Source organism: Hibiscus syriacus, unplaced genomic scaffold, assembly GCF_006381635.1.
Source record: "Hibiscus syriacus cultivar Baekdansim isolate YM2019G1 unplaced genomic scaffold, ASM638163v2 tig00112107_pilon, whole genome shotgun sequence".
Classification (NCBI taxonomy): Eukaryota; Viridiplantae; Streptophyta; class Magnoliopsida; order Malvales; family Malvaceae; genus Hibiscus; species Hibiscus syriacus.
Genome location: NW_024063254.1, coordinates 20,391 through 47,312, shown reverse-complemented (window position 1 = coordinate 47,312; position 26,922 = coordinate 20,391). Strand labels below are relative to the sequence as shown.

The 26,922-nt window shown below is 30.5% G+C and overlaps 1 protein-coding gene and 1 long non-coding RNA gene across 2 annotated transcripts; both read right to left on the bottom strand.

The window, feature by feature from the left end:
• Positions 1–543: 543 nt before the first annotated feature.
• On the bottom strand, positions 544–2,059 carry LOC120174455 (thioredoxin-like 1-2, chloroplastic). The gene is made up of 4 exons (XM_039181296.1): positions 1,752–2,059; positions 1,475–1,654; positions 1,094–1,258; positions 544–1,008 (listed from the first exon to the last, which is right to left on the bottom strand). The coding sequence occupies exons 1-4, from the start codon at positions 1,929–1,931 to the stop codon at positions 751–753; spliced, it is 783 nt and encodes a 260-aa protein (XP_039037227.1). The 5' UTR covers positions 1,932–2,059; the 3' UTR covers positions 544–750.
• Positions 2,060–8,000: 5,941 nt separating this feature from the next.
• LOC120174485 lies at positions 8,001–8,305 on the bottom strand. Its single transcript, XR_005521176.1, has 2 exons — positions 8,208–8,305; positions 8,001–8,031 (listed from the first exon to the last, which is right to left on the bottom strand). It is a non-coding gene; the product is annotated as an uncharacterized LOC120174485 (long non-coding RNA).
• Between the last annotated feature and the right edge of the window lie 18,617 nt (positions 8,306–26,922).

Below are 26,922 nucleotides of genomic sequence, written 5' to 3'. Positions count from 1 at the left end.
AGGAAACAATTGTCTTTAATTGTCATACTAACACGAGTCTAATCAAAATTTTCTTTAAATGAAATTCACGCAATTACGAGTATGATACTTTCAAAAACGTTTTCTCTAAAACAAGTCTTTCAAAAGTCACTTTTACATCCACACATCTTTATTATTCGAGTGTTAGAAGTGAATATTGTCGAACAGATCCTAAATAAAAGGGACTATCCGTTTAAATTCCCTAGTAATAATTTTTCTCACCTCTATATGGGCGAGGAAGCCAACTTTTACATAAGGATCGATAAATGTATTTAAAAATTTGCAATAATCTCGTCCAAATTTGCCCCACAGCTAACAAAAATAGTCAATTTGTCTGGGCTGGCCATCTCAATGATTAGAACCCTAATAATTGGTTTAGTTTCTCTTCTTCAAGAAACAGCACAATACATAATGCTCCAGCTTGGCCTCAACCACCCCAGCATATAGAAAATTTTCAAACCCATTTTCCTTTTTCATGTCATTGATGAATCACAATTTCAGTAAACAAAATTGCAGATAAAGTTATAGCAATTCCTTGATAATAATTCATTGTCGTTCCAAGAAATCAATAGCATTTGCAGTTCAACTGAAACAAAAAACCATGAGCCTGCTTATGGAAAACCCAGCTAATGACAAATATGTACAAAAACAACTTCCAACATAAAAAAATGGCCCTATCCACTTCCAATAACAATATTACTCGGACTCGGGTGTAAGTGTCGAACTCGAAACCTATAGCAGAGCACATTCTTTTTCGACCTTTGTCCGATTGTTATCGGCTTTGTCAAACAAACCAGACAGTTCCATGCTTCTCATCATCACCAAATCCTGCATTGCTTCTTCCTTCAAGGAAGGTAATTGTAAACTGCTTAGTGATAATTCGCCGGCTGAGGCTAATTTCATTAGCTCAGACTCATCCAAACCTTTCGCAGGGCCGAGGCTGCATCGATTATATCCATGCTTTGCCAATGCATTTTTCAATTTTTTGATCTGCAAATACAATCCGAATCGAACATCATCTATATGTCGACATTACTATCGAAGAAATTAACTATCCTGATCGACAAAAACTTACGGTAGCAATAGTGCAGCTGAAGCTGCATAGTCGGCCTTCGGCACCTCTATAGAACCTAAAGAACGGCAAGACATGAATATTGAGACAGTGGCACATGTTCTTCAGTTCCTCGTAGTTAACTTCGAAGAAAATCGAGTTCGGATTTTGTTCGGCCAGTTGACAGATCTGTTACAAGATAAGCCAACAATCAACAAAAGTGATTGAAACTGAAGAAATTGAAACAAATTTTCATGTTCTTCACAGTTTCATTGAAGCTCACATTTATAAAACAAATTAGTCCTACTAATAACCTTTCAACATAAGCCCACATCAACAAATCTTACAAACAAGTAACTTTTGGATCATACATACATACATACATACTGTAGCGGCGAAATATACCTTAGGATGGAGGGCTTTGCAGCCACCACAACCGGGTGAATAGAAGACGATAATGACCAATCGATCACCAGCATTTTGTAAAGAACAAACAAGTTCTTCGGCAGAGTGGATCTTCACCATGTTGGGTTTAAGATTCTTTTCCCACCATCTCATACTTCGACTCACACATGCTGTTTCAGCCTGGAAAAATCAATTGCTCTTAAACATCAGTTCCAATGATGAAACAAAAAAAAAGCCCTTTGAAATCCAAATGAAAAAGGAAATATTTTTGACATACTTGAACAGAGAATTTGTTTTCCCTTTTGGTGCTGCAGTTTCTTGAGCCTATCTTCTGATCTGGGACAGCTAGTGGTTTCCCCAAAAAATCAAAACTTAAAGGAGGAAACTTTTTTGATGTTGAAGCCTTGGAACTTGTGAACCCAGAAAAATATGAACCACACTTCAATGAACAAGCCATTACCCAGTTTTTCAAATCAATCAAAAGTGAAGATTTTGAACAAAAAAAATGTGTTATTTTTTACTGAAAAGATAGATGGTTGAATAGAGAGAGAGAAAGCTTCAAAGTTAAAAAAGGACGAGAAGAAGGGCTTGTAGTTGGGACTATATAATGAAAGAGAGCAATGTGGGGTCAAGATGATTTGGATTTAAGGTTATCCAATCTGTTCTTTTGGTTTGAGAAAATATATAAAGAAAACATTTTGGAGAGCTGCCACCAACTTTCATTATTGTCTGATTATCAATTAATTTTGAAAATTTGAGGATAATGAAATTGTTCTCTTAAGAGAAATTAAATGGAGATGTTTTATTTCCAATAATACAGTTCAAATTTTGGATAAGGTCCTTCAAATATTCAAGAAAAAAAAGTCTCTTGAAAAAATTATAATAAAAAATAGGCAAGCTTTAATTTTTTGGGTCTTTAATTAAAACTATTTAGAAAATAAATTATATTAAATCTGATAAAAATCTATAACAATTAACTGTGTGATAATATTTCTTTTGAATAATTTAAGATGATTATAAGTTAATATTTATTCAGAATTCTTCTTAATTATTGATAATATATACATACCATGCATATGTGGTTGTTCGAATTTAATATAAAGAACAACATTTTTCTTTAACCACTAAAGTCTCTTTATCGGTTTGTGATAATATTTTTATACGTATTACGTGTATTTCTAATATAATATAGATGATAAATTAAAGTAAACAAACCAAATTAATTGTGTATTACAAGTGACAATACTACACTATTACCAAGCGAATAATGTAGGTTTTTTTCCTAACATAATACCATAAATTTTAAGGAAAATAATTGTAAGTGAAATTATAAGATTAAGTAATATATTTCAGATATATTATTAGAGATTAATAATCCACTTAAAATATAATTAATTATATCATCTTCATTTGATAGTGTCTAATTTTTACTTTCTATTTTTTAAAAAAAAATTGAAATATTTTAGGGATTCTTTCCTCCTCTGGTTGAGAACGATTTAGTGCTTGCAATTAGTAAATATATTTTACGTTAACTATGGAAAAAATAATTAAAAAAACAAAAAGATTGCAAGTGGTGCTTCCAAATAATATTTTTGATAATTCAAACTTCGAGACTGAACACAATGTGCATTTTGAGTTATTTATTATAAATTTAACGTGAATACAAGGTAATATATATACAATGACTTTCAATTATTCGACAATTAAAGCTTATACCCTTACATATGCAGTGCTTGAACTCGTGACCTCAAAGATAACAACAATCCCCTAAATAACTAAGGTCGCTTGTTAAATACCTAATAAGTCTTTATGTTTTTTTAAATACCTAATAAATCTTTATATTTTTCTTAAATAATCTAATATTTCGATCCCTGTAAATATTTAATTTTGATTCCGTCTCTGTTTTTAACTTTATTTATCTTCTCACGATTTAATTTGAACAGCATAGACCTCTCAATAGTCTAAAAGAAAAATAAATATTTTTTATTTATTTTGGGGGAAAATAATAAATTTGTGGGTAACTCAAAGTTTCAATTAACCAAATTAAATGAGACAGAGACCAAATTATTCGGTATAGTGTTTATGCATCCATTTTGTGGGGAAAATGATGTTTCTTGACAAACACAAAGATAATGTCAGGTTTATTAATATTTTAATAAGTTTTATAATTATTTTATCTGATCTTTGTAGACTACAAAATCTTCAACGAGTCATAGCATCTCCCCAAGCACATGCACGACTCTGTATTGGATAGAATCCAAAATAATAATAATAATAATAATAATAATAATAATAATAATATGTCTGACTGTTTATATCATAGTTGTTCACGACTTGGATTTATCGAAATAAAATTAGATTGCAATAAAAAAAATATGTTGTTTGAAAAAAAATACAATATATTACAATTAAACTAGTAATTAAAAGTCAATTTAAATTGAAAATACATTATATATATTAATAAATTAAAACGTGTGTGAAAAAAATATTACCTTATGACATAATTATCCATCCATTAATGCACATAATGAAGCAAATTTTTTTAAAAAAATTATTTGACACACATATAATTTTTTTAATAAAAAATATAACCGTTTGACGCACGGTAAATAAAAACAAAATATTCTCCAGCAAGATGAGATTATAATAATTGTACTCGAGAGGAATTTAAAATTTCAAAAACAAATAAACGAGGTTTTTAGGTTTTTTTCTTAAATGAGTTATATTCTCTTAATTCATGACATCAACTTAATTAAAACTATAATATTATTACATATAAAACACATTACAAATTTATAAAGGAAATGATCCACTTATGTAAAATTCTTTTAGTTTTACACGGATTTAGGATCATTGGATGAGTGAAAATAGATTTCTCAGATTAACTTTTGGAAAAGAGAATATATTCACTAAAAGCAAAAAACGAGTCAATATCAGCCTTCTATTTTCACTCGTCCAACGGTCTTAAATCTATGTAAAACTTTTACATTGTGTAAGTGAATTCTAACCTAATTTATAATATCACTTTAAAAATTTAAAAATTATTTAAAACCATAGCAGTCTTATTTGAAATGAAGGGCACACAAAAGTTTGAATTTCGAAGCAGTGTTTTTGCATATTTGTCTGTCATTAGATAGGCACTGCTATCTCCCCATGGGGATGAAATGATGAGATTGAAACTGATATATATATATATATATAATGGAAATGATTGAAGAAAAGAGAGACAAAACAAGGTAAGGTTTTGTTAGTGAAAGCAGATAAGTTGTCCATGTTCCAGAATGGATAAAAAGAAATTTATGCAATCTTCCTAAAACCCATACTTTGGGTCCATGCCAAAAGGATTGCATATGCAGTACATGCATGTGGATGCTATAGCCCACGGGTTTGGAGCTTCTCTTAATTTTCTTTTGCCCATTGTTTTTGGAACCCTAGTTTTTCTAAAACCAAGGCTCTTATTCGTTATTATATTTCTGTCTTATTTTATATGTTTTAACATATTTGTCATCGGACGAAGGATTTTTTTATTATTTTTATTTGTTGACCCATTTGAGTGAATAAATGGCCATAGACTCATAGTAATGATAATGGAATGATCTTGAACTTTTCTTCTTCTTCTTCTTCTTTTGAAGGAAATTTTTGTTCTGAAGTTGGATGGAAATTGATTGGATATTTATGGGTCTACGAGAACTACAATACAAACTTTAAATTCAGGCTATATTTCAACTGTGACCGGGTACATATATTACAAGCCACATACTTAATATCTTGTATAAACCCTAAACCCTAAACTCTAAAATATTGTGAGAATGAGAAAAACAAAGAACAATCATAAGGTTGGAGTCGCATTCAAAATACTGCTTAAGAGCAGGTTTACGGCAACATTAGTGTTCCTACTAGGGGTGTAAACAAGTCGAGTCGAGCTCGAGTATTGCTAAGCTCGACTCGACTCGAAAACTCGCGAGCTTAAAATTTTCAAGCTCGACTTGAACTCGAAATCCTAAACTGAAGCTCGTGAGCATCTCAAAAAGGCTCGAAATGAAAAAAAAATTTATTAAACTTAACTCGATTGAAGCCTTAAACTCAAACTCGAACATGAACCTTAAATACAAGAAATCTTACTATATTTTTTTTTAATAAAAAAATCAATACATAAATATTAATATTATTAATAATTTATTTCTAAAAAAATAAAATCTTAATATATTATATTTTCGAGCTGCTCACGAACTTTTCGAGTCGAATATCGAGTAGCTCGTTTTTTTGCTCGTTAAGAACTCGAGTCGAGCTCGAGCTCGAGTCGAGTCCAATCGATCCGAGTATTTATCGAGCTTTGATCGAGTCAATCTCGAGTAGCTCGCGATCTGTCTCGTCTCATTTACAGCCCTAGTTCCTACTGTTAGATTCTCGAATACACAAGTACAAAATTGTGGATTGAATTATTATTTAGATATGTTTAAGTTTTGTTTACTTTTGATCATTTGATTTTTAAAATTTATTATTAATATTATAAGTATAACAAAAAAAAATATAACATGACAATATTATAAACCAAAATATATATATATATATATATATATATATATGAATTTGATTGATTATGATATAGATTTAAATTTTTGGTGTCTTTATTTTTTAAGGACTACTACTAATAATTTTATTATTATGATTTAATTTTAAAAGAAGTCAAATGGTTCTAAGCTAAGTTTATTGTGTTCATAGCATTTTTCAGTAAAATATACACTAGATTCACATTCAGGAGATAAAAATGGAATGAACTAAAAATTTGAGGGTGCAAAGGTCATCATTAACGACAGCCGACGATAGCTGGTGGTGACAGTGGTGAGTAGAAGACAACATTAGGAGGCTTTGATCAAATTTATGCGTAAAATTAACATTTTATTTAAAGTTTAGGGTCAAATTAAAAAGTTATCTCTTTCATTAACATACTACATCATCAAACTAACCCGAGTTAATGACTTAACAACTAAAATGTAATCAACAATAACGTAAATAATTAAAATATAATAAAACAATAATGTATCAAAATATAACTTTTTCAGAATCGATGATTAACATAATTAAGATTAAACCGAAAATGGATCATTCTAATACTTTATCTTTTAGAAATCACTACATATCCATATTTTGAGAAACTTGTAAAACATTCGCTATAACATATATATCGTTTTTCTCATCGGAGGGACCAACAGTTACTTAACCTAATATTTGCAGGTGGAACCATCGACTTTCTAAATATAAATTGGCCTCGGGAAAAATAATTTCAAGCTGAATCGAATCGAAAAAAATATATATTTATGCAAGATTTTGTTTAAATTTAAATTTAGTTATTTATAACATTATGATGCTGATTGATTCTAATTTAAACGACTCTCTCTAACCATATGTGATATATAAAAATAATATTCCATACTCTTTTTCACATCGATAAGCAATATTTGTTAAATTATTTAATAAATCAAATAACATCTAAACTTATATATTATATTTATGCTATTATTTTTTAAATAGAGGATTGAGGGAAAATATTGATGGATTATAAGAGAGTCAATGAATTCATAGGAAAAGGAAATTTACAAAAAAAAAGTTCTAAATAGAATATCAAATTAAATAAAATAAAAAGTTGAAGGCTTAAATTAGAAAAAAAAAATATGAAATCCATTTTTTTAAAAATATTTTGGAGTTACAAAAATATTCTACAGTGATCACTGAACATATATTTTAAATTTAGTCAAAAATATATCTGTTTAGATATTAGGTAACTATTGGGCTAAATTACTCCAAAATGTTCTAAATTGAGATAAACTAATCTGAATTACTCTAAAATGTCCAATGAATATATACCTGATTGTGTAAAATGATGCTTACAATACTATGCTTTCATATGTCTATACAGATACTTAATATGCTATGTTATACAAATAATTATTTTTATACTTAATATGATACGTCTATTGTCCAGGTTAGAGTATCATCGTATATAGATATTGTGTGATGATATTGATTATGATAGGACACGTTTATAAGTAATAAAAATAATTTAATTAGTTATGCATAACAATTTGTCAAATTGAATCGATCAAGTAGTAAAAGAGAATGTTGTTTTCTTTAGTGATAAGTTGAACTCTGTGCACCGGGCTGTAAGCACAACATCGATCACCGGCCAAGAGCCAGAGCCCTCAAAGATTTCAGAACTCTCCAAACTCACTACAAAAGGAAACATGGAATCAAGCCCTTCATGTGCATGAAGTGCGATAAGGCTTTTGCTCTGAAAGGAGACTGGAGAACCCATGAGAAGAACTGCGGTAAGATTTGGTATTGCATTTGTGGGTCGGACTTCAAGCACAAAAGGTCTTTGAAAGATCATATCAAGGCTTTTGGCCCTGGTCACGGTGCCGTTTGCATCGCTTCTTTCGATGCAGACGATGAACCCGCTTCAGAATTTGAGTCTTCAACGACAATGCGAAATTAGCAAGCAGTATATTAGCATGTGCTTGTCTTTTCGGTATGATTAAGTTGTTTAAATATATCACTTTCTACACGAACTATATGGGTTCCGTAATTAAAGGGTTATTGTTATCTTCTAAAATTTTAAGTTTGAACACGACGTCTATAGTAGATAAATGTGTTTCTATTATTAAATGATTGAAAATATTTATAATAGATGCCATTTTATATTCACCTAATCTAATAAAAGGAAAATATATATCACTTCTTTTTTCATGTATAGCTTTCTTGTGCAAGTGTGTTTATTTCTCTTCTTTGGTTCTGTCTCGGTTATGTAAATCCTTCCACTTTACACAAATAATGCTTTCATAACCTAAATTGTGTATGCAGGGTGTGTGTGCGTTATCAAATGATTACAAGAATTTTGGATAAATACTACATTATAATCATTATATACTATTAAAAAATATTTCATAGAACGTGGACACGTTTGATAAGACACATAAGTATGAGATTATATGTAAACAAATATAGTCTCAAGGCCTAGTAAAATTAAATAAAATATCCACAATTATATGTGCTTTTTTGAAAACCAATATATTTACTAAATATGGGAAACATAGATCGCCAAATCTCGTCAATTTGTCTCTTCTAACAATATTATAATTTTTATTGAATATTTGAGGGTTTTTTATTGGTTAAATGGAAGATTCAAATCTTCATTGAAAAAGATATATAAACTCAATCCTTAAATCAAATACTGAATTATAAAATTTGAATATTTAAACTACTAAATTGTAATTATCGAAATTAGCTAGATAATGGGTCCATTCCTTTCGTAATCGGATTTTAAAATCTACCATTAGTTTTCTCCTATTTTAGATGCTCAGTGTCGTGAATAATATGAATATTACTAAAATTATAAATTTAGGTACAATATTTTTAAAATATTAGTTTATTATTCTACAAAGGTCCAATGAAATAAAAATCCACAAATAAATTTTGGATGTTGTCACATATTTTTATTATCATTTTTATAAGAAGTATTGTAGTATATGAAATCCACTTGTGTAATTTTTTATTTAACGGAAAATATATAGAATAATTACCCATAAACATTATTTATAGAAAATGTAGTTGTTAGATTATCAATAGAATTTTTTTATATAAAAGAAATCAGTTTTTTTATAATAATGACATTTTTCTATAATTATTAATAAAAAAATTAGCCCTTTAAGATCACACAATGATCATATAAGAAAAATGTTACAAAATCTAATCAAATAAATTTGAACAAAGAGTAGACATGAACCTGACTGTATCAACAAATGAACAACAAAAGGGATTAAGTTATCGAAAGGCAACCGACAAACCGTAAATCAGAGCGTTTGACGTGAAAAATTATTTACGAACACAAATTACGTATCTAACTGCCCCCTTGCTCCATCCTTGCATGAGAAAAATTATAAATGAAAACAAAAGGTAAAACGACAAAAAAATGTGCTATAAAAGTAGAGTTACTAAAAAATAAAAACAAGAAAAAAGCAAAGATATGTTATAATAAAATAAAGGAAAATAATGAATATCAACAGTCGACGACCAACATCAAAACTAGTATTATCGTCGATCACAAAGATGAAGAAAAAAATTAACGACGATTAAAAAAAGGGGGAAAAAACTAAAAAAAACCCTAAATAAAATATTAATGATTTAAATAGAATATCTTACAATAAAATAAATTGTTCATCTTTATTTAATCTCAAATCTTAAAATCTAAAACCTTATATCTTACATATTAAATTCTAAAATTCCACATCTAAATTTTAATTTTTTAATAGTTTAGATGGTTACAAGGTAATTTATGTTCATAATATTTCTTAATTTTTGACAACGTACACACTCTAGAGATGCAGTTGCTCGAATCTAGGACCTCAAAGAAAAACAATACTTTCTTTAACCACTTAAACGAATCAACGAATGTTTAATTTAAATTCTAAAATCTAAAACTTTAAATAAAAATAAAATTTTCACTATTTAAGTATCATAAATTTTGTCATATTTTAATTCTAAAAGTATTTATATACAGTTTCAATTTTTTTATCTACACCCTACCACTACCTTCCATGTATAACCCCTCAATCCTATTTGTAGAGCTTCTAAGCATTGATTGTCAATGAATAAAATACTTTTTATAAAATTAATATAGTTATAATTCAAATCCTAATATTTTATTTTTGTCTTAATGATAAGAAAATAAATGCGACACTACAGTTCAAATCAATTATTCTTGTTATTATTATCTATCTTAAATTAACAATTGGTTTCTCCTGTTGGATAAAAAATAAAACAATTTTTTAATTATAATTATAATTAACTGATCTTTTATTTAAAAAATCATGATAAGTTAAAAACAATAAAAAGATGCCGTACTGAAACTTGTTTATGTGAAATTGTACAATTTTAATAATTTAACTTCGTAATGCCACAACCAAAATAGAGTCTAAAATTCTTTTAAAAATTTTTTGAGGACTATATTGAATTTTTGATTTAATTTAGAGACCAAAGTGAAATTTTAATTAAATTTGTATCCAAATTCAAAAATTATCAAAAGTTGGAGGATCTATAGTGTGATTTTATCATTTTCTTTTTTAGGGTTTATATAACCTAGAATAAAAATTCAAATTTTTTCTCTCTCTCCAAAATTTTCCTCTTTTAGAAAGAAATCTTTGATCGTCATTTCGTCTTCGATCATTGTACCGTTTTCGACACCTCCCACACCACCGTGTTTCTTGCGTCGTCCCGAGTCCACCGGTGTCCTTCTTGTCTCCATTGTCGTCGGCGTGTGAGGGGTTGGGGAAGATAAATTTTCCAACGTTTTGAAATCAAGCTCTCTGTCGTTCACCGTTGTGAACTGAGCTTGATAAGTATCTCAAAACCCCTTGAAAAGCAATTAGAATTTTTTAAGGAATTTTTTCGACCCTGTAAAGCCCCACATACGCCGCCCCTGCGCGTGGGGAAAGTCCACTGTCTGGTGGGCTGCTTAGAAATAGGTCGATCTGTCCCGACCCGTGTTCGACCCGACCCGGTCCAACATGAACCGTTGATTGTTGACTTTGACCAAAAAGTCAAAATTTTATGTTTTTCGACGTCCTGAGTCCGATTCCGAAGTTCGTTTTGCCAAATTATGACTCAAAATCCCCGAATTGAGACCGTAAATCCTAAAATGATTAGTGTTTTTAACATTTTTGTTTAATTTTTTTAGGATCTGATTATGGAATTGATTCGAGAATATATTTTTATGAAGATACTCGTGTTTCACCCGACCGAGTGTTAATTAGATATGGTGTTTCCCGTTCTTCAGACCTGCTCGATCCGCGTTCTACGAGAGTTACGCGTAGGTTTCCGTAAATTATTTAAATAAATGTTAATATTTTTCATATTAGGATTCCGATATGAATTTTCCAATTCGTAGGATCTAGCGCTACCGCTGATCGTGATCGACAGACTTAGTAGTAGGCTTTTCTATCAGACTATTCAGACGATACAAGTGTGTTTTATGTTGGTATTACATTACTGTTTTCAACTATTTGTATGAACTGTTTGAGATTTCTGATAATACCGAATATTTTTAAAACACAATACTTGATTTTCTGAATGCGGTTTATCTGATATATGATTTACTATATATTTCTGATAAGATCTCTTGATTACCGTATTTTCGTATATGATTTCTGAAAATGAAATATTTTTATGTTTTAATGGATTAAACTATCGTTTTCATTCGACTACATACATGTTATTTCTGTCATTGGGGGTTTTATTAGAGGAAGTATCTGAGGCATAGTCTATGACTTGTAAGACCTTACCACCAGGGCCGTCTTGTAAATTTTGGTGGCCCTATGCCATAACAGTAAAATAGGCATTTTAAAACTAAAATATTAGATATATAAAGAAGTTCACTAATATTTTAAAATTTGGTGACCCTGTGACATAACAGTAAAATAGGGCTTGGACTTGAAAATCCTTGGGCCAAACATCCTAAATACACATATATATATATACAAAAGATTTAAAACAATTTGGAGGCCCTTACAAAAATTGGGCCATGTGCGGTTGGGCAGCCCACACAGGCCCAAAACTGGCCCTGTTTACCTCTTTCCACATGCTCCTCGGCTTTGTGCTCAGGGTAAGTCCTTACCGCAGGCTCCTCAGCTTATGTGCTCAGGGTAAATCTTTACTGCATGCTCCTCTGCTTTGTGCACAGGATAAGACCTTACTGCAGGCTCCTCTATTTTGTACATAGAATAAGACCTTGCCGCAGACTCCTCTACTTTCTGCACAGGGTAAGCCCTTACTGGGTGTACAGGTAGGTGTATGGTTCTAGAGAACCTACACATTCTGGTGATTGGACGGGGTAGTGTTCATGTTTTTAAAACATATTAGATAAACTGATTTTACTGAAATATTTTATTTGTATATTTTTATACACCGTAAGGAACACACTGAGTTTTTTAGCTCATCCCAGAAATTTTAACATTTTCAGATAATACCAGACTTGGCATCAGGAGGATCGACTGCTCCTACTTTTGTACTATTGTATATCTCTATATGCCTTTGTTATACTTTGGTGACACGTGTTTTGCTACCATCTTGATATATTTGTTTTTGTTTTGTAAATGTTTTATACGGTTTTCACACACACACATATATGTTTATCGTATGAATCATTATTATGGATAAATTTCATATTATATTGTTATATGGATTTTAACGTTGTTTTAAATATGAAAAGAATTTCTGAATGCGATATGTGACCGCCTAGATTTGGGCATAACGTCCAGGTCGGGTCTAGGGGTTACACGTAATATACAATAAAAAAGTAAAATTATGATTTTATTTCTATATTAAATCTTTCGCCTATAAATCAAGGAAAATATTTTAAATATTCATCAAAATTACAATGGTCAATTTGATATTTGAACCTTTTTTATTTTATTTGAGTGTAATATATCAAGGAAAACCATAATTTAATATATGTGTTGGATAGGACGGGGGTTAAAGGAGAGTTCATTTTTCATTCGTTCGCTTTGGATATTCTCATGGTTTTACTCCTCTATGTTTGGCGCTTTGAGATGTCAAAATGATCCGTCTATGTATGTTGTTGCTACAAATGTTCACGTTCTTACTCATCAAACTATCATTGATCGCTTACCGTTATATTTTACTTATGATAGTCATGAATGTATTTGTCTTGTATACATATAACTAGACGTTATTGAAGATGTTTTATTTGATTAATAAAATATTTTAGTTGGTTTTTTTTATAAAAAAATCTTGTTATATATTATAAAGTTAAATTGTTAAAATTCAATTTCACATAAATGTTTTAAAACATCTTCTAATCGTTTTATGTTTTAGATTAAATAAAATCAGTTAAATTAAAAGTTTACAATTTTTAGATTTTTTAAAGGTTCTTTTAAAGTTTTTATATTTTATAAAATATTATATAATTTGAATTATTTTATTATTTTTATAATTTCCCTAATTTTTAAGATTTTTTATTATCTAATTATTAGTACTTTTAATAATAAATCAATAAATTTCAACCAATCAATATTGTCGCAACGTTCGTAAATTTATTGATAATTATTATGATCAACAATAATGTAATTAGACGGATTTAATTCATTAACTTTCTTAAAATAGGAGTCCAATTAATTCATAATTAAAAATGATGACTAAATTTTTTTATATAAAAAAGAATCAAATACATATTTAAGTCAAATTTTTATTAATCCTACTTAAAGAGTTTGGTTTAGCAAAATCCATAACAAGCGACCACGTGGCAGTTTCTTAATCATTTTTTTATTGTGGCCGTACGTGGGACTTTATGTGCCAAATAGAATTGAAAAATGGAATTCCTAAACGAGGCCAAACTTTACACGTGTCTTATAATTATTGGGTTTCTTCATTGAAAGGGAATGCTGATGTCCCCACTGTAGTAGATAAATAGAATGTATATATTATTATAATAACTACAAAATAATTTTAAAATGCGCTACTAGATTAGATAGCCTAATTACTCACAAAATAATTAAAAAATTAACAAGTAGTTGAGTCATTGGATAATCTCATAATACTTTAAAAAATTGGTGTGACGAATATAATAAAAGAATTAAATTATATAAAAAAAATTAAAAATCACAATCCATGAAATTTTATGTTGGGATGATATCCTGATATATTTTATTTCAAATTTTAATATTCATAACTTTTTTATTTCTTATTACATTTATGAGATTATCTTAATTGAAAATGTAGTGTCAAAGTCATCCCTAACGTATGGTGGAATAGTCATTTTAACTTATAATTATAAAATATTTTAACTTTCGATATTTTAATTTCAATAAAAATAATATTTTTTAGATGAAAATTATCAACTAACAGTTTTCATCTAAAAAATATCATATTAACCAAAAATAAAATGTTGAAACTATAATACTTAAAAAAATATAGACCAAAGCCATTATTATCTCAAACATTAAGGGGGTGTTTGGTTCATGTTATATCTTATTACCTGGGGAATAGAATGTCATTCCCCCGTTTGGTTGGCCAACATTTCCAGCCCCTGGTAATCTTTTATTACCAACAGTGGTTTTTTGGGGTATATAATCCGGAGTGTGATTATCTCCATTTCCTTAGTTATTGTTGGATTACTGATATTTTGGACTAAAATGGCCTTAAAAAATTTTTATTTCAAAAATATTCTTCTTCTGTCGTTGAAAAGAAAAATCTACGAATGTTAAATTATAAATTTATCCTTAAACTATTTTAGATTTACAAAATATTCCATAATTAGAATTTTAAATGAAGTTCAGGGGTTAAAATAAAATTTTACCCTTTAATTAAACCTATTTATCTTTTCAATTTTGTAAAATAAATTATATAAATTTTATGAATTTAATTTTTTAAAGAAAATATATAAATTAATTGTAGTAATATTATAGTAGAATTCAACTTGTTAAAAAAATAAATATATAATAAGGACAATTTGGTAAAATACAAATTCCAATAATCTTTTATTCTTTTAACCAAACACTGTAATCTTACATTCCTACAAAACCAACAAAACACAAAATAAAACATTCTCAATAATCTTATTTCCGCCGGTAATCCTATTCCTACTGATAATCTTACATTCTGTGAACCAAACACACCCTAAGGGTAAATTTTGACATCATGTCATTGAAAATCCAAAAAAAATTCTCTTAATCGCTACTTATATGAAACTTTACGCTTTCTTATCTTAAAATGTGATAAATTAAATTTTAGTCCCATAAACTTATCAACTTTTTTCAACTTGATCCCCAATCTTTTTTGGTTCACATTAGTAACTGAATTTGGATCTTTGATCATTTAATTATATAACAGTTTGAGATTATCCCACTTGTCATAATCTTAGAGTGCCATGTCATCAAAATGACTATAAATGATAAAGTTACCAAGTTTAAGGGATAATGTGGACATAACAACTTGTGGCCCAAATAAGAAAAAAGTTGTTAAATTCAATGATTAAAAGTTGTTTATCACTTTTAAAACAGATAAACTACATTCTATGTCACTCAATTATTAGTTAAGTTACAAGATGATCATGTTTTTTCTAAAAAACATAATTTAGTCATTCAATTAAAAAATTGCTACAAGCAGTTCATTGGGCCGTTAAATATTAAATGAAATAGTTAACTAGTCCAGTTTAATAAAAAAATTGTCCTTAAAATTTATACATTCTATCAATTTGATCCCAATTTAAAATACTTCAATAAATTTACCCATTCATATTTTTTCTAAAATTATTTAAATGAATTAAAATCTCACAAAAAGTAAACAAAATTTATAAAATATGTAATAACATCAATAATTGATAATATATAAATTCATCAAATCATATACACGTGAAATATAAGAATACAAAAAATTAAAATCAACATTGACTAATTAAAAATAAGTTTAGAATTCATTATATAAATGAATCATATACTAAAAAGTACTAAAAATAAGAGTTAATTGCACAAGTCGTTCCGAAATTATGACTCCCAATCTAAATTAGTTTCTAAACTTTAAAATACTTTATGTTAATTACCAAACTATGAATCTAAATTGGCCTTTAAACTTTAAAACATTCTATATCAACCCTCAATCTATAAATATTATCCCATTTTGATCCTTTCATTAACATGTCATTAACTATACTAGTTAAAAATTAATTTATTTTTGAAGGTCATGAGAATCGAACTTGTGACCTTCTAAAAAAACTCGCATGACCTTTAAAAACATATTAATTTTTTTAGGTCACGTGCTCAATTCCTAAGACCTTCAAAAATAGATTAGTCGAAAACAAAATCACGGATTCAATTCTCATGACTTTAAAGACTAATATAGTTAACAAAATGATAATCAAAGATCAAAATGAAATGATATTGAGAGTTGGAGGACTGATATAGACTGTTTTAAAGTTTAAATACCAATTTAGAATGGCTTCATAGTTTAGGAATTAATGTAGAATGCTTTAAAGTTTATAGACCAATTTTGAATGAAGGTCATATTTTGGGGACATCTCATGAATTAAATATAAAAAAGAATATTAAATATTAATATTATAAATGTATATATGTCATTGTTTCATGTATGTTTCTATTTCATTATGTAAAAATAATATATGTGCCATGTTTTAAATAAGAATGAAAATTATAGATCATACTAATAATTTTTAAACAATTAGTAAATTTGTAATTAAGAATTTTTTTAAATTATTGTAAAAATTATACAACTTTTACATGAAAATACACTTACAAAAAATTCAAGAAAACTTTTTGATAGTATAATTTCAATAACTTCAAATTTTAATTATATCTTTATTTTAAAATAAAAGGGAAAATCATTAAAAAGATAAAGTTACTAAGAAAATTATATAATAATATGAAAATCTGAATTTTTTAAGAAAATTATCTAGTAGCAACAATTAAAATTTGAAGGTTTTAAACTATTTGTAAATAGATTTTAATGAGTATTTGATCTTAATATAGATACTAATCGAAGATATAACATTACAAAATTAACTACAAATATCTTTAAATTTATAAATTTGTGTATCAGATTAATTATTGATTTCAAATGAAGTGCTCTAGTGTTGACGAGGATACGCAAGTAGAGACGATGATGAACGATGAAAAACAAACTTGAGAGAAGAATAAGTACTAAATTGATAAGATTTTAAAATACGAGTGTTAAATTTATTGAATTTGTAATGCCCATAGACCGATGCGGGTGACCCGATCCGATCCGGAGTGTCACATTATGACTACTGGAGCGACCCACGATAAAAATCCGGGAAAATTTAAAATTTATGTTAAAACGCGTAAAATCATAAACCAATTTATAAATAATACAAATTCAGAAAAATCATTTATATGTTATAAATATGATTAAAATCATACAAATTTCATACTCTGATATAAAAACAGAATACAACCAACATGCCCCCAATCACATGCACCGTACTTCTCAAGCAACGCCGGTGGAACTCCTTTACTGATGTCGATAGCTGAACCGGGTATAATTTTTTTAAACTGAAATGGTGAGTAAAAGAGTGAGCTTTGGGAAACTCAGTAATACAGAACTACCAAGTGATGCTAAAGGACATGCAGATTAAAGGAACGTCATAAATTTTCCTTATTGACTCAACCGTCTGCAGGTTTTTGTAATGAGCTGAGGTTCCACTGATATTTCATCTAGTAAAAGCCAAAAAAGATTTTAGTTCATAGGAAACATTCAGAGTACCAAGTTTTTAGGAGATCGGAATAGGATGTTTAGTGTGTTCTAACCAAAATCAGTGAAAAAATACAAATCTTTTTAAAATATTAATAGTTTAAAACTTATTTTTAAAACCATAGTAGAACCCTCTAACCGGACATCTTTATGTAGTTCCCCATAACTGCATCATTAAGGTGTTACCCTAAGCACACAGCAAATGAGCCACCCTAAGGGAATTCCTTGGGGCCTATGGGCCTACCCAAGGGTCCCCTTAGGTCCGTAATGATTTACCAGCTTGATCTAAGTTGAACCTCCATGCTCTAGAATCCTACCCATACAGATTTAACAATAAACAGTAAAATCTAGTAAACGTGATAATAAAATAAACCATATAACTGCCCTCCACCCATATACCATATGTAGTCACATGATTAACCCAAGAAAGTGCCTTGGGGCATGAAAGCCTACCCAAGAAAGTTTCTCGGGGCCTCGAAGCCTACCCAAAGGTCACCTTAGGTCTGTAAGGATTTACCAGCTTGATCAGAGAAGAACCTCAATACTCCAACCTACCCAGATAATATCCCAATAAAATAGTTCAAGTAGTAACCAGTAGATTTCATGATCCATAAATCAGGAACAATCATATTTTCTAGTCAAAACAGGAAACCAGATAACACATTTCAGATAACTATATTTCATAAACCAATACATTCCATGATCCATAAATCAGAAACTATTATATTTTCTAGTAAAAATATGTAACCAGAGAACATATACCATGTAACAATAATTTACAAGCTAGTAAATAAATGATTTCAAAAATCACATTTAAAACAGGTAAAATATTTACATGTCACATAAGGAACACACTCGAGGTTCTAGATATTATTCGGAGATACTTGGTATTCATCAGGTAGGGGACCATGAAACTTTTGCAATTTAATATGATTTTAAAATCAAGATCCCTATAAAAGGGGGTTTGATAGCTAACTAATTCATCATTCATTCAGGAAGTGGTTTATCAAGATCATACAATATTCATATATTTTTTTGTAGGTAATTGAGTGTCAAGAAGGCATTCAGAATCGTTTACATCTGAATTATTTAAGATTTAGACATAACATGAGTGTTCCCATTATTCAGGCAAATCAAGGGCATTTTAGATATTTGGTTCTTGGTGAATTATGAGTGATTTAATCCAATAAGGGAATAACGATGATTCATGGTATTTAAGATTCATGTCGATTTATCAGGATATCGAGTTAACTCGAACTGAATAACTCCCAGCACTGTGATACCTGTTAATACTGACAACTTTTGTCAAACTGATCATCTTCATAATCTTTGCTGAATGGATCTTAAGGAGACGAACATGTAATTCCAATGGTATTTATTTAACTTCTGAATTGCAACGATATCAAGAAATGTCGATGTGGTTGATTCATGGTTCATAACCCTTAGAGACGGTACATCATGTAAGTTCATCAGCGTTTCCAGACTTATCCAAGTTACTCACTTAATCCTAGGTCATTGAGGGTAATTAGGTTATTTAGTAGTCAAGTTTATCTCGGTCACTTCGGACTTTCCAGAGTAATTCGGTCGTTTCCACAAATTTGAATACGTACAGTACTTCCATTCAGTTCAACTTGGTCATATAATATAGTCATTTTGGTATTCAAGGTTGATTTATTCATTTAAGAGCCGAGGGTATTTAGTTATTCCAGAGCTTGGACGTACTTCGAATTATTTTACACTTCAGGGGCATCTCAAATAGATAAGGAATTTAATCAGTGATTCCAAGATTCAAGTGGATCAAAATATAAGTTCTCAGGTCATCTCCATTATCAAAGTCATTCATAGTCTTTTTTACACTTTAAGGGTATTATCGTCATTTCATTCAATTCTGTCAGTGGCATTACTTCTAATAACTTAGGCTTCAAGTGTTTAATCAGGAATCAAAGTTTATAGGCCTTGTGCTTTCTCTGAGGTTTAAAACTAATTAAAATATATTTTGTGGATAAATTAGGAGTTAACAGGTGCGTCATAAATTTTATCGGGTCGAAATACAAATTCTTGGAGTAATTCCACTTTCATGATCAATACATACCATTTTTACAACTTAAGGGTATTTTTATAATTTTACCCCATAAGGATATTTTTGTAATTTTACCTCATAAGGGTATTTTCATAATTTTACCCAACCTAAGTATTTTTCATAATTTCTCATCCAAGTACCTTTGGTATTTAACCTTTAATGAGATAAATCTGAATTTATAGATCCTGGGATTGATTGCTTTACCACTTAATCACAAAACTTGTAATTAAATTCCTATCGGTCCCCTAATTTATTTTACGAGTCATCTGAGTCATATTCGGTTACCAACTTTTTATCGTATTCGGGTCGAGTTTAGAAATAATTAAAAATTTTGGGGTTGATTTTTTTATTTCGATTTATTCCAATCAATTCAATTTTTGGTTTAGATTTTGAGTTAAGGTCGAGTTTAGATTTTTAAATTTCAAATAATAAAAAAGTGAAATTAAAATAATGTTATATTGGTATTTAACCAAGTAATTTAATTATCTTATGATTTGGTTCCTAGTTTCATTATTTCTTGAATTCCTCATTTGTTTTAAGCCTATTTTTACTAAATTTGAATCTTTGACCATTATAGAATACTTATATAGCTTCAATTTAGAATCACATGTTCGTCTATCAACATAGGGTGAGCAAAACTTGACTCGACTTAAAAATCGATTTTTTTCAATTTCGAGTTATTCAAGTCAAATCTAATTATCAATTTTGTTTTTGAGTTCGATTCGAGTTGAATTTTTTAAAATTCGAGTTACTTGAAAAATAAAAATTTGACTAAGTATTTTGATAATTTTACAATTTAGTCCCTAATTTAATTATTCTTTCAATTTCTCCTTCATTTTAAGTCAATTTTTTTACAAAATTTGAACCACATGCTCCTAAACCATTTTAGAATACATATGTACTTTCAATTTCTCTTTTTGATAACAAGTTTTTCTATTTTTCAGTTTAGTCCCTCATTTTTTTTCCATAATTTCCTTATTTCTTCGATTCATCATGTATTTTAAGTTCGTTTTCACCAAATTTGAACCACATGCTCATATACCACTATAAAATACCTATGTAACTTCGATTTTTTTTTACTAAAAGTGGACTCTCTTTTTTATTTAGTCCCTTAACTTTGCATTTTACTCAATTTGATCTTTTGATTGCAATTGTTTGCAAATTCTTTCTTTATATTAGTTTCTTAACTCCTTTATACTCTCATCAATATTTTTTCCCTCAACATATTTTCTTTAAAATATAATATTATGAATATATTTTATAATTTTAGATTGTATTTGATAATATTAAATAACATTATAATGTGAAAAGAATATGAAATAAATATCTTATATGGTTAGATAAAATTAATATAGAAACTCGAATAACTCGACTCAAATTTCTTAAACTCGACTAAAAAAAACTTCAAATTAACTTTGAATTATAAAATACGACTCGTCAACTCAATTGGTATCATGATATTATAAATGATTATAATTAAATTTTAATAAAAATTTGAACAAATATATTCAATTTAACTCGACTTACTCAAAAAAAGTTCAAATAAACTTTAAATACTAATATGATATGCAAATTTTTCTCATTTAAATTAATTGAATACTCACACCTAATTAAGCTTAAATGGCGAGATCACTTCATTCTAATATTGTGTCATTAATTATTGTATTATATTTTGATATTTTAATTATTTTCATTTTTTTAAATTTTGTAATAGCATTAAATGATTATAATGTAATATACATTAATACTCTTTTAACCATTTTGTAAAACGCAACACAACTACTCAAATTTAAGACGTAAAATAAGAATACTTTTTTTTTAGTTTGGTGTAATATTTCTATCGTAAGTTTATACTTATATACTTTTTTCTTTATATTATTGGGTATAACATTACCAGGGTTGTCTAAAACATCGAAGTTGCCTTACAAACGACGTATCTCTATCCATACAACAGTATTTAAGGGCTTTTGTCTCTCATGCTGCCTTTTTCTCTCTTAAACATCCTCTGTTATCTTTCAGGTTTTACTTCCATTGCTTCTCCCTTTTCCTCTCTCAATCCTTAACTGTTAAAAGTCAAATAATTTAGGAACCAAATTAGGCACCAAATGGTGCTTTGTCAAAGTCAAAAATTAGGCACCTAATTTTTGTTGAAATTGGGTAATGGGATAATTAATTTTAGTCATTGTAATTTAGGGTATTTATAAGATTAATCCTTAAGTTTCAACTATAAATACCCTAGCTCATTTAGCTTCAAAATCATCCCAAAGCATTCTAGCTTTCTTCCAATACTAGAGAGATTTTAGAGAGTTTCTTGAGAGTTGTTTTCTCCTTTTTATCTAGAGAGAATTATCATTGTTTTCTCCTTGGTAGATCGAGAGAGGTTGTAATTCCTATTTTCTCATAGTGAAATTCTTCTACCGTTGCCCGTGGTTTTTACCCTAAATTTTAGGGGGTTTTCACGTAAATTTTGTGTCTCTTTTATCTTCATTTTTATTTTTTCAAATTATCAGTTGCGATTTTGCTCTATCCGATAGCCGTCTTCCGCAACAATTGGTATCAGAGCCAGATTTGAGTGTGTAATATCTGCTTATTGTCTTTGTGGTTGCCACCAAAAGGTGGATCCTCCAACATAAGAAAATAAGAAGATATTACCCATTCTTTGAGGTTCTAAAGAACTATTCACGATAGTGAAATAGTGAGAGCTATCAATAATAGAAGCTATGGCAACGAAATTTGATATTGAAAAATTCAATGGGAGAAATTTCTCATTGTGGAAATTGAAGATGAAGGCCATCCTGAGGAAAGACGGTTGTCTAGCAACTATCAGTAAAATGCCAGTGGATTTCACAGATGACAACAAATGGATCGAAATGGACGGGAATGCTATGGCAAACTTTCATCTAGCATTAGCAGATGAAGTATTGTCAAGCATCGAGGAGAAGAAGATAGCTAAGGAGATATGGGACCATCTCACCAAATTGTACGAGGCCACATCGCTGCACAATAAAATTTTCCTTAAGAGAAAATTGTACACTCTCCGTATGCCAGAATATACTTCAGTGACGGAGCACTTAAATACACTGAATACTTTATTTTCTCAGCTTACATCCTTAAGTTGTAAAATAGGAGAACAAGAACGTGTTGAACTTCTACTTCAAAGTTTACCGGATTCATATGATCAACTCATCATCAACTTGACAAACAGTAATGTCACTAGTCTAGTCTTTGATGATGTTGCAGCTGCTGTTCTACAAGAAGAAAATCGGTGCAAGAACAAGGAAGACAGACAAGTAAATATGCAACAAGCAGAAGCGTTGACAACGATGAGAGGGAAATCAACAGAACGTGGCCAAAGCAGCAGTCACAAACATGGTAGATCGAAGTCGAGGAGCAAGAAGAATTTAAAGTGTTACAACTGTGGAAAGAATGGTCATTTCAAGAAGGATTATTGGAGTCTAAATAAAAACTCCAATCCACAAGGCAATACCGCAAACACTTCAGATGATGGAGATGCTCTATGCTGTGAAGCGTCAACCACCGTGGAAGGAAGAAAACGATTTGCAGATATATGGCTCATTGATTCGGGAGCAACATATCACATGACCTCAAGAAGAGAATGGTTTCATCATTATGAACCTGTCTCAGGAGGATCTGCTTATAGTTGCAATGATCATGCCTTAGAGATCGTTGGCGTGGGAACCATCAAATTGAAGATGTATGACGGAACAATTAAAGTTGTTCGAGATGTGCGGCACGTGAAAGGCCTAAAGAAAAATTTATTATCCTACAGATTGTTGGATAATAATGCAAGCAAGATTGAAACACGGAAAGAAATCATGAAAGTGTTCCGTGGAGCGCTTGTGGTACTGAAAGGCGAAAAAATAGCTGCAAACTTGTACATGCTGAAGGGAGAGACTTTGGTAGAAGCAGAAGCCTCTGTTGCCTCATGTAGTTCAGATTCAGCAATGCTATGGCATCAGAAACTTGGACACATGTCAGAACAAGGAATGAAAGTCATTGTGGAGCAAAGGCTACTTCCAGGCTTAACAAATGTATCACTTCCTTTGTGTGAGCATTGCATAACAAGTAAGCAGCGCCGGTTGAAATTCAACACATCAAATTCTAGAGGCAAAAGTGTTCTAGAATTAGTTCACTCTGACGTATGGCAAGCACCAGTAACGTCCCTAGGTGAGCAAAATACTTTGTCTCATTTATTGATGACTACTCCAGGAGATGTTGGGTGTACCCTATTAAGAAGAAGTCAAACGTGTTTTCAACTTTCAAAAACTTCAAAGCGCGGGTGGAACTTGATTCTGGAAATAAGATCAAGTGTTTCAGAACAGATAATGGAGGAGAATACACAAGCGAAGAATTTGATGACTTTTGCAGGAAAGAAGGCATCAAAAGACAGTTCACAGTGGCGAACACTCCTCAACAAAATAGAGTGGCAGAGCGAATGAACAGAACCTGGTTAGAAAGAACAAGAGCAATGTTGAGGGATGCAGGCCTAGAAAAATCATTTTGGGCAGAAGCAGTCAATACCGCCTATTATTTGGTGAATCGAGCTCCATCAACTGCAATAGAGCTGAAGACACCAATGGAGATGTAGACTGGAAAACCAGTTGATTATTCAAACCTCCATATATTTGGAAGTATAATGTACGTGATGTACAACTCCCAAGAAATTTCAAAGTTGGATCCAAAATCTAGGAAATGCAAATTCTTGGGGTATGCTGATGGAGTAAAGGGGTATCGCTTATGGGATCCCACTGCCCGCAAAGTGATCATTAGTAGAGATGTTATCTTTGTAGAAGATAAACTAAAGAAAAGAAGACGATGATAGTGCTGAAAAGTCAGAGACTACTCAGATACATGTGGAAAAAGAGTTTGAAGAAGGAGATTCTTCTGAAGCAGAACCAGCACATGATGAACAAGAACCAGAGAGTTTTGAAGCTCCAACAACTCGTCAATCAGATCGTGTGAGAAGACGTCCCAATTGGCACTCAGATTATGTTATAGAAGGTAATATTGCATACTACCTTTTAACAGAGGACGATGAGCCATCAACATACCATGAGGCAATAAACAGCTCAGATGCTTCACTGTGGATGATGACGATGCAAGAAGAAATCGAAGCCCTTAATAAAAATAATACATGGGACCTTATGCCACTACCACAAGGAAGGAAGCCAATTGGTAACAAATGAGTCTTCAAAATTAAGCGAAATGGTGACGATCAAGTTGAGAGGTATCGTGCAAGACTGGTGGTCAAAGGATATGCTCAAAAAGAAGTATTGATTTCAATGAAATATTTTCTCCTGTGCTTCGACTAACAACAGTTCGAGTAGTTTTGGCAATGTGTGCTACGTTGAACTTACATCTAGAGCAGCTAGATGTTAAAACAACTTTTCTTCATGGAAATCTTGAAGAAGAGATTTACATGCCCCAGCCTGAAGGTTTTGAAGAAAAAGAAAAGAAGAACTTGGTTTGCAGGTTGAACAAATCTCTGTACGGTCTAAAGCAGGCTCCGAGGTGTTGGTATAAGAGATTTGATTCCTTCATTATGTGCCTTGGATACAACAGACTTAATGCAGACCCTTGTGCTTATTTTAAGAGGTCTGGTGATAACGATTTTGTTATATTGCTGTTGTATGTGGATGACATGTTGGTTGCAGGACCCAACAAAGATTATATTGAAGAATTGAAGGCACAACTGGCTAGGGAATTTGAAATGAAGGACTTGGGATCAGCAAATAAGATTCTAGGGATGCAAATTCACCGAGACAGAAGTAATAGGAAGATTTGGCTTTCACAAAAGAATTACTTGAAGAAGATCTTGTCACGATTCAACATGCAAGATTGTAAGCCAATTTCTATCCCTCTTCCTATTAACTTCAAATTATCCTCCAGTATGAGTCCTAGCAGTGAAGAAAAGAGGATGAAGATGTCTCGAGTACCGTGTGCATCAGTAGTGGGAAGTTTAATGTTCGCTATGATATGCACAAGACCAGACATTGCACAAGCAGTGGGAGTGGTTAGTCGGTACATGGCGAATCCAGGCAAAGAGCATTGGAATATTGTAAAGAGGATCCTCAAATACATCAAAGGGACCTCAAATGTTGCATTATGTTACGGAGGATCAAACTTACTAATCAATGGTTATGTAGATTCTGACTATGCAGGAGATTTGGATAAAAGCAAATCTACTACAGGATATGTGTTCAAAATTGCTGGTGGAGCTGTAAGCTGGGTTTCAAAATTGCAGTCAGTTGTGGCTATGTCCACAAAAGAGGCATAATATGTAGTAGCTACACAAGCCAGTAAAGAATCAATTTGGTTGAAGATGATATTGGAGGAGCTTGGGCACAATCAAGAGTATGTCTCTCTGTTTTGTGACAGTCACAGCGCCTTGCATCTAGCAAGGAATCCAGCATTTCATTCAAGGACAAAGCACATACGAGTTCAGTACCATTTCATTCATGAAAAGGTGGAAGAAGGAACGGTAGATATGTAGAAGATCCATACCAAAGACAACATAGCAGATTTCATGACGAATGCAATCAATGCTGATAAATTTACCTAGTGTCGATCCTCCTGTGGCTTGTCAGAAACGTAAGCAACATGAAAGTACAAGGTAGAAAGAATGGTGTGAAGATATGATTATTCCAATCAAATCTTCAAGTAGGAGATTGCTAAAAGTCAAATAATTTAGGCACCAAATTAGGCACCAAATGGTGCTTTGTCAAAGTCAAAAATTAGGCACCTAATTTTTGTTGAAATTGTGTAATGAGATAATTAATTTTAGTCATTGTAATTTAGGGTATTTATAAGATTAGTCTTTAAGTTTCAACTATAAATACCCTAGCTCATTTAGCTTCAAAATCATCCCAAAGCATTCTAGCTTTCTTCCAATACTAGAGAGATTTTAGAGAGTTTCTTGAGAGTTGTTTTCTCCTTTTTATCTAGAGAGAATTATCATTGTTTTCTCCTTGGTAGATCGAGAGAGGTTGTAATTCCTATTTTCTAATAGTGAAATTCTTCTACCGTTGCCCGTGGTTTTTACCCTAAATTTTAG

What these genes read in the sequence shown, in the direction of transcription:
- LOC120174455 (XM_039181296.1), bottom strand. Translation starts at nt 1,931, where the DNA reads ATGGCTTGTTCATTGAAGTGTGGTTCATATTTTTCTGGGTTCACAAGT. An exon ending in AAAACAAATTCTCTGTTCAA is followed by an intron (nt 1,655 to 1,751) that starts GTATGTCAAAAA and finishes TGATTTTTCCAG; the next exon opens with GCTGAAACAGCATGTGTGAG. An exon ending in GCAAAGCCCTCCATCCTAAG is followed by an intron (nt 1,259 to 1,474) that starts GTATATTTCGCC and finishes ATCTTGTAACAG; the next exon opens with ATCTGTCAACTGGCCGAACA.